The 19,221-nt window shown below is 36.5% G+C and overlaps 1 protein-coding gene across 1 annotated transcript in view; it reads right to left on the bottom strand.

Moving 5' to 3' along the window:
* Window positions 1–4,318: 4,318 nt before the first annotated feature.
* LOC113108776 (B-cell receptor CD22-like) overlaps window positions 4,319–19,221 on the bottom strand; it is a 33,920-nt gene continuing 19,017 nt past the window's right edge. Inside the window, exon 12 of the mRNA XM_026272085.1 lies at window positions 4,319–5,012. Within this exon, the coding sequence (XP_026127870.1) occupies window positions 4,791–5,012 (222 nt within the window). The 3' untranslated portion in view covers window positions 4,319–4,790. The remainder of the gene's footprint in view (window positions 5,013–19,221) is intronic.

Below are 19,221 nucleotides of genomic sequence, written 5' to 3'. Positions count from 1 at the left end.
TTGATGGTCCTGATGTCTGTGTGTCCAAACAAAAGATTACTTTTTTACGTAGTACTAACTATTAAAAACAGGTCATATTATGTCAGAAATGCTGAGTATCTTCCTTTTCTTTTTCACTTAATTTATGTATGCAGTAAAGAAACCTAAACTCAGGCATTCAGGTCACTCTATAACAAATAGCTCAAACCACAATCAATGGCACACATGATTGCCTTTGCTGCGGTCTGTCTGTGTGATAGAATTCAGTCACCACAGCCACAAAATCTAAAGATAATAACTGAAGGGTCAAGATCCCAACTAAAGCAAACATTGACCACTATAATGGTGACACACAAATTGTGATTTTTCTCGTTTGGTGATTCTGCTTGTTAACAACAGGTGTCTTCAATAATGGTCAATCATAACTTAATTAACTTCTTAATTATCTCATTAACTTCAACTCTGCTTCAGTGTTACTTTTAACACTGCTTTAGTGTTTATATGAGTCCACACTCAGAGTGTTAAATTAACACTGGGGATTTTGCTGTGTATGATCACGTGATTCAGGATTTGTTTTGAAAACGGTGGTAAATTACTTGAAAGCTTTGAATTGGGATAAAACCTCTTTAAACAAAATGGGAAATGTTTCTAGTTCTACTTTCTGTGCTCAACATAATATGATCATGCTTGGTGATTTCAGCATTCATGTAGATTCTGATTGTGCTTCTGCTAAGGACTTTATGGCTACATTGGATTATTTTGATTTTCCTACATACACTCATTCTCATTCACTTTACCTAATCTGCTCGATTGGTATTAATAATGTCTGTGTCCAGGATCTTGAATTTGGGATATCTGACCATAAACTCATTGACTTTAGTTTCTGTCTCCCTTTGCTAAACTGAAAATCAAATCTAAAAATATATTTCACCTTTATTTGCATAGTGCTTTACACCATCCTGCTTGTGTCAGAGCAACTTTACAGAGTCAAACAGGAAAACAGTTTGTCAATGATGCAAGAAGACAATAACAGTCATGTTTCAGTAACTTCAGTGAGTTTCAGTGATGTCATAATCCAGTTTAGCTCTCTTCACAAAAGTGTCTGTTCAATTAAGTCAAGCGTACTGAACTTGAAAAACATAAACACCGACACTTTCTCTACTGCTACAGTTGCTTCCTCTTTGCCTCTTCCTGTTAATCTCTCCTGTCCTGGTGAGATAGTATCATGATATAATAATGTTACATCTAATGTCCTGGAGGCTTTGGCCTTATTAAAGTCCAGAACTGTCCCCACAGCTCATTCTTCCCTTTGGTTTACACCGGCGCTCAGACTAATGAAAGTGAAGGGTCAGTGTCTTTAATGGCTCTATAAGAAGACTCGTCTTCTCGTTCGTGAGACCCTCCACTCAGAATTCATATCACAGTATAAAAAAAGCAATGCATCTGCTAGTTACCTGTCCACCATTATTAACAGAGCAAAGCTCAAGCCCAAGAACCTATTCTCTTAGATCAACAAACTTGTTAAACCACCATCACTCTTTCTTAATGGTTCTTCTGACGTTTGTGGTGATTTTCTGACATCTTTTCAGAATGTACAATATCTATCAATCCATTTCTTCTGTTGTTCTTCCAGAAGTGCTACTTCTCAGATACTTTATCCACCCTCAAACGTCTCACTCACTTATACAGCTGATTATGAACTCTTAACTCATCTACCTGTCAGCTAGATCCTATTCCAACACACATACTCAAAAACTTTCAGTCCTCTCTCATTATACCTATCACCCAAATGATGAATTGTCCCCTATCGACTGGTAATGTACCGCTTGGACTGAAAACAACTGTGATCACCCTGTACTGAAAAGAGCTGGCCTTGACGACACTGTTCTAAATAATAACAGAACAATTTCTAACCTTCCTTTTTTATCTAAGTTTCCTAGAAAAGGTGGTCGCCAAACAATCACAGGTCTACTTGGACAAACATAGTCTGTAAGAATCATTTCAGTCCAGATTTGGCACTCTCTATAGTACAGAAAGTGCCCTACTAAGAGTTGGGAACGACCTCCTCCTTGCTTATGATTCAGATGTCCTTCTGGTTCTTCTAGACCTGAGTGCAGCTTTTGATACGGTTTGTCAGTCTGTACTGATACTGTATCGTGTTTGTTGGAGATCGGTATTACTGATACTGTCTTACAGTGTTCATATCTCTTAGACAGGTAACAGTTCACCAGCATTGATAAACAGAGGTGGAGAGTCCAGGGGTCAGAAAGTAAAAGTCCTGCCACATTTTTATTCCACCCATGAACTCAGCAGCTGATTTCACCAGAGGAGGAAACAAGTCATTCCTTCCAAGTCACAAACTAGTCTCAACTCAAATCCCAAGTCCTCAAAGAGTTAAAGTCAATGAGATAATTAAGAGACTAATTAAATGATGATTGTGCATTAGTGATGAGCACCTGTCATTATTGTGTGTTACAGAGGATCAGATGCTGATGTTTTATTGGTTAAAATTATGCCACCATCATGGAGATCAGTGTTTGCTTCAGTTGGGCTCTTGACCTTTGGTTTCTTATGTTAGATATTTCTCTGTAAAAGTACATGTGCTGTTATAAAACAGTGCGATCTGTGCTTTGCAGAAAACCATTACTAGCGCATTTTACATGATGAAGCAATTATAAGGCATCAGCCTGTTTATTTCCAAAACAATTTTATGTATTTATTATTAACAAATGTTCAGTTTTTAAATAACCTACCTTGTGGAACCGTTGGTTTAATCACTATAATGAATACATTTCCTAATGTATGTAATAAATATACATTTTTTCAAAATCTTTTCCTAATAAGACACACAGACATCATGACCCAGCATTTGAATCTCAACAATGGTGACAATCAACAAAACACTTCAAGTTGAAGTGCATGCTGGGTAACACCATAGTAAAAACTCTGATTATGCACTGTAGCATGAATAATTATTGTAACCACTGTTGAGGATCATATGATAAGTGCTCATGTCTAAAATCCCGAGCCTGTACAATTTTTTCCCCCAATATTTAAGCATTACAATAATATTTGTTTAATAGGACTTTTTTGTAGTTCAGTAATTGCTGAACATAATTTAACAAACCAAAGAGAGACACCTTCATGAAGTTAATTAAAATGTTTTAGATAAAAAAAGGGCAATTAAATTTTCTACTTCAAGCTTTTAATTCAGCAATGTGTTAATGTTTACTACGTAACACAACAGCAAGTGTTTAAAAGCAAATTACTTTGAATTATTAAAAGGGTCAAGAGCCCAACTAAAGCAAACACTGATCTCCATGATGGTGGATTCACCACGATTATGGTGACAAAGTGTTTTTTTTTTTTTTTTTTTTTCCAGTTGATTTCATCCAAGGCTGTGCTTAAAGTCAGTTGTAGTTCTTGTGTTTCTCTTTTCTTCAGTGATGTTGATTGTTAACAGCAGGTGTTCATCTCTAATGCAGAATTATCATTTAATTAGTCACTTAATTATCTCAGTGACTTTAACTCTTTGAGGACTTGGGATTTGACTCAAGACTTGTTTGTGACTTGAAAGGAATGACTTGATTCCTCCTCTGGTGAAATCAGCTGCTGGGTTCATGGGTGGAACAAAAATATGGCAGGACTTTTACTTTCTGACCCCTGGACTCTCCACCTCTGTTGATAAATCCAAATCTCATCCTGTCACTAGTTCTTTCTACTTTTTTACATTTTTTGCACATATCATACTTTTAAATACACAATTGTCTATATTATATTCCATGTTTTTTTTTCTATTTTTTACATTGTCTATTTGTCTATTTGTATATGATTCTTTTCTTATCTGTGTTTTTGTCATTGTGTTGCGCTGTGAAGCTTCTGTCATTAAAACAAATTCCTCATGTGTAAACATATCTGGAAATAAAGATTATTCTGATTCTGATTTTGTACAGATACATGACATGTAAAGTTTTTAGCTTGTCGAAATGGTAAATCGAATCCAGCTTTTGTGCTTCACTGTGTGATGTTTTGTGTCTTTGGATACAAGCTTCAATGTTCGGTGTAATGTCACATCACTACTTTCCTTATTTATTTGCCTTCGGCCTTTACTTTTATTACTTTAGTTTTTCCTAACTATAGTTTTCTTTGTTTTCTCTCTTTTTTTAGTTATCTACTCTAGTAGTATTTTTTTTTTCAATTTCATGACAGTAGCCTAAATTAATTTTAAGAAATATCAAGGTTTTTGTTTTTAATGAAATTGTGAAAGTTCATTACAGTTTTTATTACCATCACAAAATAATGTTGAGCACCTTCAGGGACTGGCGTTGAAGAGATACCACGTTTCGTAACAGTACACCAATGTAATCGTAAAATATAGCATGTTCGGTCAAACAGTGAGTGAGCTCTTGGGCAAATGTATTTGCGCATTATTCGAAAATGCTTTGAATGATCGACATGATTTCTTTTTAGTTGACATGTCTGAAGATGAAATGTTCAATTCAAAATGGTGGAAAATTTTGTGATGAAAAACTTAACAAATTAATCTTAATGGGGATGTTAAACATGTTTATAATGGTTGTGGTTTGATTTTTTTCAACAATCGCTCATTAAAGAGTGGAGCACAGGCTTTTTGTTCACTGGTCTGTATCATTCACTTGATGCTGCTGTAGATTACAGATGAATCTTCCACAGTTTGAACATTTGATTGCTTGAAATATCCAAACAAACAGCACAACAGTGTTACAGCTCTGATTAGATGATCTGTGCTGGTGAAGGTGTTGTTTTCTTACTTCATGGCAGCTGATGAACTCTTATATCATCATACTGACATTCATCAACGTATTCTGATCTGTTCCTTTTTTTTTCTTTCGGTGATATTGGACAGCTGCGTACTGGATCTCCTCAGTATCTCTGGATTCAGGAGTTTCTCCTCTGGATCTGCTGGGTTTCACACTGGCATACAGAGCATCATTGACTGGATCAGGTTCAGAAAGAGACTCGGCATGAACTGGAACATCAGAGTAGAGATCATTCTGAAAGACAAGAAAACACATCATTATTAATTAAAAGATGTACATCAGTTTGATCTGAAGTCTAGATTTTCAGTACATGGAAGAAGAATAGGACAGAATTTGATCAATTGCTTTTGTAAAGTCCTGTTGTGGATGATTTACCTTTTTCATTGTGAGATCTTCAGGTTTAACACTCTTTCTTTTCATCCTGTCATAATGACAGACATTAACAGCATATGAAAGAATGTACAGAGACAAAATGTGAATGCTTTTCTTAAGGATTACTAATAATCCAAAATGCATAAGACATTTCTACTACATCAGAACAAAAGTGAAAATATATAATCTGCATTTTTTTTTTTGAACTCACATTATAAACCATATGATGATGATGATGATGATGATGATGAAGATGAATAATCCTCCAGATGTTGCTGCGATCACAATCACATTCCTATCAGCTCCAGGATGAACTGAAACATGAAGATCACAATAGACCAACGCTACTTTTGCGTCATCGAAGGTCAACGCCCATTTTTGGGGGAAAACAAACGCATTCCACTGATACATAACTCGCTTTAATTTCTTGATAGCAAAAATGGCAGAAACATACATACTCTCTTTGCGGGCCGAGGACCGTGAGAGGTATTTAAAGAAGCTACTGGATACAGTGTTTACAGAGGTTTCCCTTTGAAATGGTTGACAACTGAATTAATAACCCCACGCAGTGGCCAAATATGGACATCTAACGTTACCATTATCACGTTGAATCACCAAGTAGCCTATTATTGTCATTAAAATACTCACAGTATGAAAAATTAGACAATGAGGCCATGTCAAGAGGAGTCGGTGGTTTACTTGGATCATATTTCACTTGATTTAAGCTATTGACACTTTTGATGTAGTTAGAAATACGAAGCTGCCAGTAGCTACGTGTTTAACGTTAGCTCTCATTAGGCATGCTACCTTGGCTGTTAACTGATTTTAAGTTTGAAATATTCACAGGCTAGGACTAAACAATATAAATATTATACAATATCTGTTTGTAATTGTGTCTGACAGGCCTGTACACATCAGAAACAATGAAAAACAAAAGGTCCCTGTAGCGAGTTCTGTTTCAGGAATCCGTTTGTTTTCCACCAAAAAGGGGCGTAACCCTTTGATGACGCAAAAGTACCGTTGGTCTATAATTAAGAAACTGATGAATGATGTGAAGATCAGGAGCGTGTTAATAAAAGCTTCACCTGTGACAGTAACAGCGTCTGATCTCTGAGATCCATGTTGATTGTGAGCCTCACAGTAGAAGCGTCCACTCTGTAGTGCACTGAAACTCTGTCCAGATCCAACAGCTGAGCTTTGAGTCTCCTTAAACCAGCTGAAGTTCAGAGCAGGAGGGTTTGAATCACTGCTGCAGATCAGAGTCACTGAATCTCCCTCCACTATTACACCTGATCCAGTTATAGACACTGAGACGTTCCTGGGAGGATCTGAAAACAATCACCACACTATTAAAGACCTCTTATACATAAAAAAAATATTAATGTGAGCTAAAATTATAAAAACAATCTAATATACTCACATGTGACGTTTAAAGTCACACCAGCAGAGTATTTCTCTGTATTTTCATATTTGGACTTGCACTTGTATTCTCCACTGTGATCAGAGCTGATCTTTGAGATGCTGTAGATTCTTCCAGATCCTACAAACTTTTTTTCTTTAAACCAGCTGAAGTTCAGAGCAGGAGGGTTTGAATCACTGCTGCAGTTCAGAGTCACTGAATCTCCCTCCAATATTACAGATGGACTGATGGAGATCACAGGATTCTCTGGAGGATCTACAGATGTCAGTATTGTACAAAAACCTTCATTTATATGTGACAGGTTTTACTGTTTTTATGATAAAAATTAGCATCAGTGCTAGGCACAAAAGGACAAATACAGCTTTTATAAATATATTTAAGTTTTATAGCACATATAGTTTAAATAATTCGTATATACTTCTAAAGCACAGCAGTACTGTAGTCACAGTGAATACATTCAGACTGCAGGTGAAAGTGGCTCATATTTATTTATTAAAATTTTTCCAGCACATTTTTCGATGTAACTCTATAACAAGAAAACTTGCTCTCTTTCTCCTTGTCCATGTCCATTTATATTTTCTGCACGATCTTACTGGATCCAGTGGCACGTGATCTTATAAATGAACACGTAAATGCTGACTTGAGTGGCCTCCATGTTTACTTGTGAATGACAGCGTGCTGCGTGCTGTCTTTGTTACTGTTTTTTGTTGGTCAGTTCAGTACTATGACCGCCAGAGGTGGGCAATCCAGGGGCCAAAGAGTAAAAGTCCTGCCATATTTTTGCTCCACCCATGAACTCAGCAGCTGATTTCATCAGAGGAGGAACCAAGTCATTCCTTCCAAGACACAAACTAGTCTTGAGTCAAATCCCAAGTCCTCAAAGAGTTAAAGTTAATGAGATAATTAAGTGACTAATTAAATGATGATTGTGCATTAATGATTAACACCTGCTGTTATTGAGAACTATAGAGCAGTGGTTCCCAAACCTGTCCTGGAGTACCCCCAACACTGCACGTTTTCTTTGTCTCCCTAATTAAACACATCGGATTCAACTCATCAGCTCATTAACCCATGTGATAATCAGATGTGTTTAATTAGGGAGACAAAGAAAACGTGCAGTGTTGGGGGTACTCCAGGACAGGTTTGGGAACCACTGCTATAGAGGATCATGGGCATGTTCAAGTTCAAAACGGTGCACAACGTTTTGCTTCGGTTTACGAGTTGAACGTCATGTTTCCTGGAAATGGCGTGCACCGGTGTGCAACGGGGTTTGAGATGCGTTTTCTCTTGTTTGGTGGGTGTGTCAGAACTGCAGTCCAATCAGCAGCAACATGTATATAAAGCATGCGGTATTAAAGTGAACTCGCACAATGGCTTCAAGGAAAACAATGTACAAATGTGTTTGTTGCAGCTCGGTATACGCAACAACTGAGGATGATAGAAGACATGTTTGTCGTAAGTTTTATTGTAAAAATATAGGATATCAACATAATGATGCAGTTGTTTATATTTTTAGCTTCATTGCAAGTGTATGACATTTGGTATAGAAATAAACAATGGTAATTAAATGCTTTTCCTAAAAATGAGAAGGAAAATACAGGGTATTAAAACCGTATGAACTACAAATAAAGTTAGTATGTGAGGCTAAATAGCTGTGTTTTAGTCTGAATTAGGTAAGAAACACAAAGAATGGCCTTCTCAGCTGCCATAGTTGCAACACTTGCGTCATCAGAACAGTGTGTTCAATGCATCACCGTTTCTGTTTAAAAAACGTTGTGCAACGTTTTGTCGGGGCTGAACGCAGCCCAGATGTTGATGTTTTATTGGATAAAATGATGCCACCATCATGGAGATCAGTGTTTGGTTTAGTTGTGTTCTTGACCCTTGACTTGTTGCGTCATATCTCTCTCTGTAGCTTTGCATTGTGGTGAGAGTTTTGTGATATATTTTTATGTTTTGATATTGCGCAATCCCAGTGAAACTACAGCATACCCAAAAAGGCATTGTTATTATATTTTATTTTTATAACAATTTTAATTTGTGTAGCACATATAGAAATCTGAACTCCAGAGCTTGCTTTTTTTAGACACACACACAGATTTCAAGAACCAGCATATGAATCTCTGCAATGGTGACAATCAACAAAATGCTTCATGTTGCAATACATGAAAGACTCCCATAATGCACTGCAGTATGAATAAATATTTTCACCACTGTTGAGGATCATATGATAAAAGTTAATGGCTAAATGACTAACCCCAAATAGCCTTTTTTCTTAATATTGAAGCATTATGGTGGCATTTATGTAATGAGGTTTCTCTCTTTCTTGTGAAAGTGACATACAGTTAAATATGATGACCCAAACTCTGAATTCGTACTCTGCCTTCCACCCATCCAAAGTGTACACATAGAGCAGTGAACAGACAGCTGTCCTCGCTAACCACTAAGTCATGAATTATTTTACTTAAAATTATAATCAAGAAATTTAAATCAAGACTACACAGTCATCAAAAGCATAAGTTATCTGTTAGACCAGTGATCCTCAAATCTGGCTCGCGAGATCCACTTTCCGGCGAAGTTTAGCTCTAACCCTAATCAAACACACATGAGTTTGCTAATCAGTGTCTTCACGATCATTAGTTAATCACAGGCAGGTGTGTTTAATTGGAGTCGGAGCTAAACTCTGCAGGAAACTGGATCTCGCGAGCCAGATTTGAGGATCACTGTGTTAGACCAAGATTTACGTCAGCATTACACAAACGTTTGCCAGAAGACAATATTGTAATTGTTTAGAAGCAAATACTCACCACAATTATGGTGGCACAGTTTTTTTCTCCCAGCTGATTTCATCCAAGGCTGTGGTTAAAGTCAGTTATAGCTCTTGTGTTTCTCTTTTCTTCAGTGATGTTGATTGTAAACGGATGTTGTTCATCACTAAAGCACAATCTTCTTTTAATTAGTCACTTAATTATCTCATTAACTTTAACTCTTTGAGGACTTGGGATTTGACTCAAGACTCGTTTGTGTTTTGGAAGGAATGACTCGGTTCCTCATCTAAAGAAAACAGCTGCTGAGTTCATGGGTGGACAAAAAATATGGCAAGACTTTTACTCTTTGGCCCCTGGATTACCCACCTCTGACTATTAGCATGATATCTATGGAGATGAGACCCCAGAACTGCATCTGACTTTAGCCACAGCCTTGGATGACATCAAATGAAGAGAAAAGAAAAAGAAAGAAAGAAAGAAAGAAAGAAAGAAAGAAAGAAAGAAAGAAACACAGTGTCACCATAATTGTGATCAAGGCTTGCTTTAGGTAGTCTCTTGACCCTTTTACTTGACGGAGACAATTAGTGTCTGAACAATTTCAATACATTTATATTTATGTGACACTTTTATCCAAAGCGATATACAATTGCTATATATGTCAGAGGTTGCACACCTCGGGAGCAATTAGGAGTTCAGTGTCTTGCTCAGGGACACATTGGTGTCTCACAGTTAATGATGGCAAGATGAGGCCTCATGAAGCATTAAGATTTTCAGCCAAGTGGTTCACAAAAGGGTTAATTTCTGGAAACTTAACTTGTTCATAATTCCACCTGGTGGCCAACAAGTGTTAAAACAAGCAGATATATTACAGACAGAGGTGTAAAGTCCAGGAATCAGAAATTAAAAGTCCTGCCATATTTTTGTTCCACCCATGAACTCAGCAGCTGATTTCATCAGAGGAGGAACCGAGTTATTCCTTTCAAGTCACAAACGACTCTGAAGTTAAATCCCAAGTCATAAAAGAGTTAAAGTTAATGAGATAATTAAGTGACTAAGTAAATGATGATTGCGCAGTAGTGATAAACACCTGCTGTTATTGAGAATTACAGAGGATCAGATGATTTATTTATTTAAAATGATGCCACCATCATGGAGATCAGTGTTTGGTTTAGTTGGGCTCTTGACCCTTTTAATAATTCAAAGTAGTTTGCTTTTAAACACTTGCAGTTGTGTTGCAAAGTAAACATTAATAGATTGCTGAATTACAGGCCCGAAATAGCAAATTCAATTTCCCTTTTTTCTCCTAAAACATTACTGTAAAACATGCTACAGTGCATTATGGAAATCTGTATTATATCTGCTTGTTTTACACTCGTTGGCCACCAGGTGGTGCTGTGAGCAAATTACGTTTCCAGAAGTTAACCCATTTGTGAACCACTTGGCTGAAAATCTTAAAGCTTCATGAGGCTTCATCTTGCCATGACTACCCACCTCTGATGACCAAACAGCAATTAAACAGGAGTTAAACTTTATTGTCAGGTTCACCAGCTGCAGTGTCTTTGATGGACACCAGAGGGCACTGCATCTCAGACTACTTCCCCTATCAAGGACTACATTTCCCATAATGTGACGTGTAGCCAAGTATGGCGTCTCATACCCTGAATGTGTGCTCTGTTGCTGCAATTGACACTTTATGAACCAGATGTGAACTTAAGTTTTATCAGGGGAATATATAAGAGACCAGAGGTAAACAGAAGAGTGATGTCATCAGCGAACGTGACCTGTTGATTGTGTGTGTGTGTGTGTGTGTGTGTGTGTGTGCGTGTGTCTAGAAATTCTTGCGTGTGAATACTAACTCCAACTTTGAACTGGGAAGAATAAAGTTGTCAAACAAAAAAGGAAAGGACAAAGTTTTGTCTGTCCAGGAGGTCAACACATTTAACCCATTCAAGAGCTCATATGCAGCAGAAAGTAGTGAAAACAAACACAAATACTCACACACTGTGAACACACACCTGGAGCAGTGGGCAGACACTACAGCTGTGGCGCCCGGGGAGCAGGTGTTTGATGCTTTGCTCACCGTATGTAAGTCTGGATATCTCTTCTCACTCATTACAAAGTCTCGTGTGTCATAGCTGTATGTCTGAGCACTTCTCTGTTTGTCTGTTCCTTGCTTATGTTTCGACCCTGTAGCTTTTATTCTGGATTTGACCTGTTTACCTGAGTTTCTGTCCTGGTAATCTTTTATTTATTTTTTTGATTGCTTGCCTGTGTGTTTTGAACTATTTTCTGTTTAGCTGAAAATGTTTCTGGATTATCACAATGAACTGCATGTGGATCCTCAAACTTTGGGTCTCTGAGCAGTTTGTGACAATTATATATCGTCCCCATCTACAGAGTGATAAAATACAGAGGTGGGTAATCCAGGGACCAAAGAGTAAAAGTCCTGCCATATTTTTATTCCACCCATGAACTCAGCAGCTGATTTCACCAGAGGAGGAACCGAGTCATTCCTTCCAAGTCACAAACTAGTCTTGAGTCAAATCCCAAGTCCTCAAAGAGTTAAAGTCAATGAGATAATTAAGTGACTAATTAAATGAAGATTGTGCATTAGTGATGAACACCTGCTTTTAACAATCAACATTGCTGAAGAAAAGAGAAACACAAGAACTACAACTGACTTTAACCACAGCCTTGGATGAAATCAGCTGGAAGAAAACAAACTGTGCCACCATAATTGTGGTGAGTATTTGCTTCAGTGGAGCCCTTAAGCCTTTAAGCAGTTTCCTTAAATTAGCTTTTAAGCAATTGCATTATTGTTTAGCAGCAAACATTTGAGTAACGCTTATATAAATCTTGATCTAGCTGTTAACTTATGCCTTTGATGGCAGTATTATATCAATTTAAATTTATTGATTGTAATTCTAAATATAAGAATTTGTGACTTGTTGGTTAAAGAGGACTGCTTTTGAGAAGCACCCGGCTGCAGCCTGCAGATTAGGGTGACCACCTGTCCCGCATTTTGCGGGACAGTCCCGAAATTTGAAGCTTTGTCCCGCGTCCCGCAAGTCATAAGCAGTGTCCCGCATTTTAATTTCGTCTTCGTCATTTTATTTAATCGTCCTTTAAATTACATTTCTACAATAAGAAAAATGTTAATAAGAAAACACGTACTGAACATGCGCAGCGCAGCCGTTATTATTGGTTCTAGCGGCTAGCCAGAGCAGGAAAATAAACACCGAGAAAAAAAAAAAACACTCCTGGTGAAAGTGAACTACAGCTACACCTGCCAGGAGTTCTAATGACACATAATGAATGAGAAGGCCCTACTCTAAGCTGCCAGATCAGACAAAAAATATAAATTCAAGATGCACTGAATCTGGTAAGAACGCATTTAATCTTTCTAGTCTTTCCTAATGGAATTTATATGCTTATTTGGAAATGTGCTTTGTAGCGATTTGATTATTATTTTCACTTAATTATTTGGATTGAATACACACGTTCTGTTAACGTGCTGTTAACGTGCTATTTATGTTGATATTTATTTTACTGATATTACTATTAAATATTATTAGTGACGTTCACAGCGCCGGTCAGCACCGTCATTAACATTTTTATAAACCCTTTTAGCAATTTAAAACATGTTAACATCACTGCAAAAAGAGATATCTAATAAAAAAAATCAATATTTATTCACCTAATATAATAATAGTAATTTCTCTGCCTCGTGTCCCGCATTGTCCCGCAAAATCAGGTCTGCTGACCTGCAACAGAGCAATAGCCAGGTGGTCACCCTACTGCAGATCGAGGCGGGGCTGCACCTGGGGTGTTGTTGCACGTGTAGCCCCGCCCCACACCTACTCTGATTGGTTCAATCATCTTTCATAGACTTACATGATAGGAAATGTGTGCGTAGTTGGTGTAGGATGGAGAATGCTGTTTAAAAAGCTAAAAACGCTGTACAGTTTTATAAAGCCTTCATAATGCAAAAAAGATGAAAAAAAAAAAAAAAAAACATTAGACTGTAACCCACCATGTCCCTGAAATGATTGTTTTGTTAAATTAAGCTGATTTTTAGGCTAACATACGAATATAGTAAATTAATTGGGTTGATTATCCACAGTAAGACGATCAGGTCTTCAGATAGAAGAATGAATTATGAATTAAATAATTTTATAAAATGTCATTATTTCAGATCATCAGAGTATGAGAAAGGAAAATGAAAGGGGTGTATCATTACTGTTTAAATTTATACAGCATGACAAGACAATTATTGTTACATATAATTATCCGTCATGCAGTTGATAAATGACACTGCAATAGTCTAATGTGTCTGCTAATTCAATTTTTATGAAACTTTTAATTTTCTTTACTACATTGGAAAACATAGACTTTTTCTCCCCTTTATTTCAGGAAAATATTCTGCTCCTCGTTTGAAAGTGAAGAAATCGATAAACTTTTATTTCTATCGGCCAGTGATGATTCTGAAAGGACATACCTGTAAACCGTTGCTATAGAAACCAACACAATTTCATGATAATTGTGCTCTTATTTTAATGCAGTCTCACAGCCACTGTCAAATATTGAGATAAACTTTATAAAGTATCATCTATTTATATTAAATTGGGATCTTCTCCGATATCCATTTTGTGACCATTGAGCCGATTCTTTTCAATCAGCTGGAATGATTCGGGACATTCTACATTTAATGTGGCTTAATGCATAAAAACAGTGTTTTTAAAAGACCAAACTCAGTAAACAAATTAATAATAAAGCATTCTATTCACTGACAGGCAGATGAGTCCAGAATAAGAATGCAATGTATTTAATTACGTTCTCCCATCGAAAACCATTAGACTAAAAAGAAAACGCGTAATGTGGCGTAATGCATTAAAACGTGTTTTAAAAAGACCCAACTCAGTAAACATTTTTAATAACACATTTTATTTACAGACAAGCAGGTAATGGGTGGAAATTAAACGCTTTGTGATCGTATTCTGTGCTCATATCTGCTTGTCTGTGAATAAAATACTTCATTAATAATTTGTTTACTGAGTTTGGTCTTTTTAAAACACTGTTTTAATACATAAAGCCATGTACTTTCATGTTAAGCGTGCTTTTAGAATGTCCCAATTATTAATTTGTGAATTAATCTGGTCAAGAAGAGTAAACTTGCAGCAGCTAACATCTCTTGATTCAATAAATCAGACATAGTGAGTTAACAAAAAAAAAACTGCATTATAGTAAAGGCTTTATAAAACTGTACAGCGTTTTTAGCTTTTTAAACAGCATTCTCCATCCTACACCAACTACGCACACATTTCCTATCATGTAAGTCTATGAAAGATGATTGAACCAATCAGAGTAGGTGTGGGGCGGGCTACACATGTACTTGCTGCTGTCTGTTCACTGCTCTGTGTGTGCACTTTATGGGTTAAATGCATAATACAACTTATGTGTTTGGGTCACCATCCTTAACTGTATGTTGCTTTCACAAAAAAAGAAGAGAAACTAATTACATAAATACCACCATAATGCTTCGATATTAAAGAATACAAAAACAAACCAACCAACCCAGTTTGGGATTAGGCATTTAGCCATAACCATTTATCATATGATCCTCAACAGTGGTGAAAATATTTATTCATACTGCAGTGCATTATGGGAGTCTTTCATGTATTGCAACATGAAGTGTTTAGTTGATTATCACCATTGTAGAGATTCAAATGCTGGTTCTTGATATCTGTGTGTGTGTGTGTGTAAAAAGCAATCACTGGAGTTAGGTTTTCTATATGTGTTACACATTTTAATTTCACTTCCTGTAAATATGAAAACAATGTTTTTTGTTTGTTTTGTTTGTTTTGTGTGTATGCTGTATTAAATCAATTAAATCAGCTCATTGTGATTATATGATCTTCATCATATGTCACAGATCTCTTTTTTTCCACAACATAATATATAGAGAGAGATCTATCACAACAAATCAAGGGTCAAGAACACAACTAATTAAAACACTGATCTCCATGATGGTGGCATCATTTTAACCAATACATTTTCAACATCTGACCCAATCCAATTATCCAATCATCAATTAATTAGTCACTTAATTATCTCATTAACTTTAACTCTTTGAGGACTTGGGATTTGACTCAAGACTCGTTTGTGACTTGAAAGGATTGACTTGTTTCCTCCTCTGGTGAAATCATCTGCTGAGTTCATGGGTGGAATAAACATATGGCAGGACTTTTACTCTTTGGACCCTGGATTACCCACCTCTGTTAAAATAAGACTGAAGCAGAGTTGTGTTTAATTCTGAGGATTCTGTGCAGTTCACACTCTAATCTGATATTACCAGAATTATACAAAAGATAGAAAGAAAATGATGTACACAGCTACACATAGAATTTAAATCTGAGCAATAAAATGAAAAATGCAATGTGAATAAAGAGTTTTTTTTTTTTACGAAAGTTTATAACAAGAGCTCTCACAAAAAAAAAAACATTGACGATTTATCAGAGATATGAAGTTTTGAACTGCTGCTTTTCAAAAATAAAAACTTAAATTGATACTCACAGGTGACATTGAGCTGAGCAGCAGGAGAGATGTAAGTGTGTCCATGTAGAGCACAGCTGTATCTGCCTGCATCCTCTCTTCTGACTGACTGCAACAGGAGTTGATTGTTTCTGTCTCTTCTCTCAGTTAATGGCTGTGAGTTTCTGTACCAGATGAATGTTGCTCTGTCAGTCAGAGCGCAGCTGCTTTTACATGTCAGACTGACATTATGACCCTCTGTCACTCTCTCAGGAGCCTCCACCTGAAGATCTGAACACAACACACACATTATATCTAGTGCTGCCGTCATACACTGATTATTATTCAACATAATGAACAGAAGAAGAGCTCAGCCTCATGAAAGTCACCTGTGACAGTAAGAGTCACTCCTGGATAACCAATCCATTTTCCATCAGTTTTATCAGAGATGAACCTGAAATAGTACATGTGTTGGTCCTTCTGTGTCACATGACTCAGTCTGATGGTGCAGTTCTGCTGTTTGTCTCCCAGATACTGAAGCCTCTGACTGTATTCAGGATCCACAGACAGATCTGGATAGTCTTCACCCTTTACAGGGTTTTTGGTCCAGAACACTTTCTCGATTTGATGTCCAGTAGGGTATGTATAAGTGCAGTTCATTATCACTGATGAGGTCTTTAGTGCACAGATGTGTGAAGAACTGTAACTCACACCCCAACCAGCAGAAACCACTGAAACACAGAATACATCAGGAGGAAAATGATGTTTTATCTGCTATAATGGACAGCATGTGAATAATGCAGATTTTTGCAACTTGAAAACTCATTCATAACAGAAAAAAATAATTATTATATTATATTATATTATATTATATTATATTATATTATATTATATTTCAGAACCTATGCTTTTTATTTTGTCATCTAGTGTGAATGACTTCATGACTTTCATGGTGGATAGAAACAAACACACAGAAACAGAAGTGAAAGCAAAGCAAAAAAAAAAAAAAATCAGCCACAAATACAAGCTGCACTTCCAAATAATGATAACAAAAAATAAAACAAAAAAATATATATATTAACTGATTATAAACAAGACTTAAAGCTGCTTTTATTAAAGACCCAGTTACATTAAAATATGAATTGTGTGGCTTTAGTTGAACAAACCAAGATTCTTCTGAGAAAATAGGCAAAAATATTCAGAATCTGTCTGCAAAGCCTAACTTTTTACCTTTGATAATACAATCAAATAAAACCATCAGAGAGTTGAATGTAAGAGAGACTGACCGTGAATCATGAGCAGAAAGATCAGAGGAAGACGAGGAGCCATTCTGACCGACATCAGCATCAAATATATCTATAATACAGCATTAATCAGCTCTTATACACTCATGAACAGTACATCTACATCTCTTTAAACAGTTCTTAGTGTTATTAAGATCTATTCACTTCTGAAGATTATTAATGCACAACATCATATAACTGATCACTGAGATGAACAGATATTTTGCATGTCAGGAATCATGTTTTATGAGCTTCATTTAGAAATAATCATCAGTTTTCACTGAAGTATGAGTGTGTTTGTCTTACCGTGTTGAAGCTCATCAGATCAACAGCAGATGAATGACAGACTGTTTTAACACGTGCACTTTTAGACTCCCTGTGGTTAACACTGTTTTAATACCCAGCAGTGGAAATAGTTGAAGTTCCCTTCTTCAGCAAGAAAATAACATCACTGAATGCAAACGTACAAAAAATAACAATAACATAGACATAAGTTTAATTGAAACACATTTCCAAACGGTGTTTCAGACTGTGTAACCAGACTTTAGTTGTAATATTAGCTAATGTGTAATTGTCCATCAAACGCCATATTTACAGTAAAATAAATCAGGTATCAGTCATTCTGTTGGAGGGATTGCTCTTTCAAAAGTATTTTATCTGTCGCCTGGATATCTTTGTTATTGTGTCACATGACTCAGTTCCGCACTGGCGGTCCAGTAGAGGAAAGCAGTGATGCGCGGGTCAATGTATTAATAACCCGCACCCGACCAACGTTTTCAACTAACCCGCCCTCAACTCGGACCGCAAATAAGGTAAATAAAATATTGTACCCGACACGCTTCCTGACCCGCATTTTTTAAAAGTAGTAACGTTAAATGCTCATCATAGCGTCATTGGGCCATAGACGTAAGAACTAGGCAAAAAACAAACAAACAAACCAAAAAAAATCCATAATATATTCTATTTTTGTCAATAAGCTCATAATTTGTTCTAAAATAGTCTAGTCTGGCTATGTCTATTTTTATGTTTCTGTACAGCAGACAGTGAGGCTTGAAAATCTTTTAAAAAGAGTTTTCTATAAAACAAAACTTTAATGAAGTCGTCAAAATCATGTTTTACCAAAAACAGTGTCTTCACCTTTTCTCTTGCCGCCTCCGTCTCTACGTGCAGACTGAGCTCGTGCGTCATCTTCGCGCCAGTTATTCAGCCAATAAAGTGTAGGCATATGTATTTCAAAAATGTGTCTGGTACTATATTAATTACAAAGGTTTAATTGGCATCTTAATATCATTAATATCTTTAAATATCATTAAAAATATTTTTGGATGACTCGTAACCTCGGGCAAACGTGGGTGACCGCATGCACCCGCTCATTTTGGATCAACCCGCGCATCACTGGAGGAAAGCAAGTGATCCACACAGAACTTGGAAACAAATCAACTGTATTTGCTGAAGCCCAGACATGTTTTGATTGTTGTATGAATGCTGGAGCAGGTTCACAGCATAAACTCCCTCATTTCCAAACGGACCAATCAGAATTGATATTCAAATGACAAGAACATTTCTTTAGACTAAGACAATAAAACTGGTTTTATTAAAGATCAAATTAGCTCAAGAGAGGAGTTGTTTGCTCTTAGTTCATGTGTAGAGCTCTTCTATGTGCTGCTGAACTTCTTTAAAACAACAGGCGTTTATGAACACATTTACTTCTGAGAAAAAGGGCCACAAATAATCATGATGTGATTATATGCAGATTTCTGTCCAATCAGATGCTCTGAAGAGTGAGAATGTCCCTCCCCTAAACCACCTGACACTCACTAACACATAGCAAAGTGGCAATTCATGTTTAATGCTGTGACGTAAATTAACACTATTGGATATTCAGTAGCGCTGTGAGATGATGCACCTAAACTTCCTGTTTCAAAAGGAAATGTCAACATGAAAAACTGGCCATTAATCACTCATTATATGATCTTTGATTATTAAATCAAATACAAACATCAGATTTTTTTTTTTTTTTTATGTGAGTATAACAAAGACTCATAGGAATCACGTGAATCATGAGAAGA

This window comes from Carassius auratus, chromosome 1, assembly GCF_003368295.1.
Source record: "Carassius auratus strain Wakin chromosome 1, ASM336829v1, whole genome shotgun sequence".
NCBI classification, from domain to species: domain Eukaryota; kingdom Metazoa; phylum Chordata; class Actinopteri; order Cypriniformes; family Cyprinidae; genus Carassius; species Carassius auratus.
Note: the sequence above shows the minus strand (reverse complement) of the source record. Positions and strands in the feature narration are given on the sequence as shown.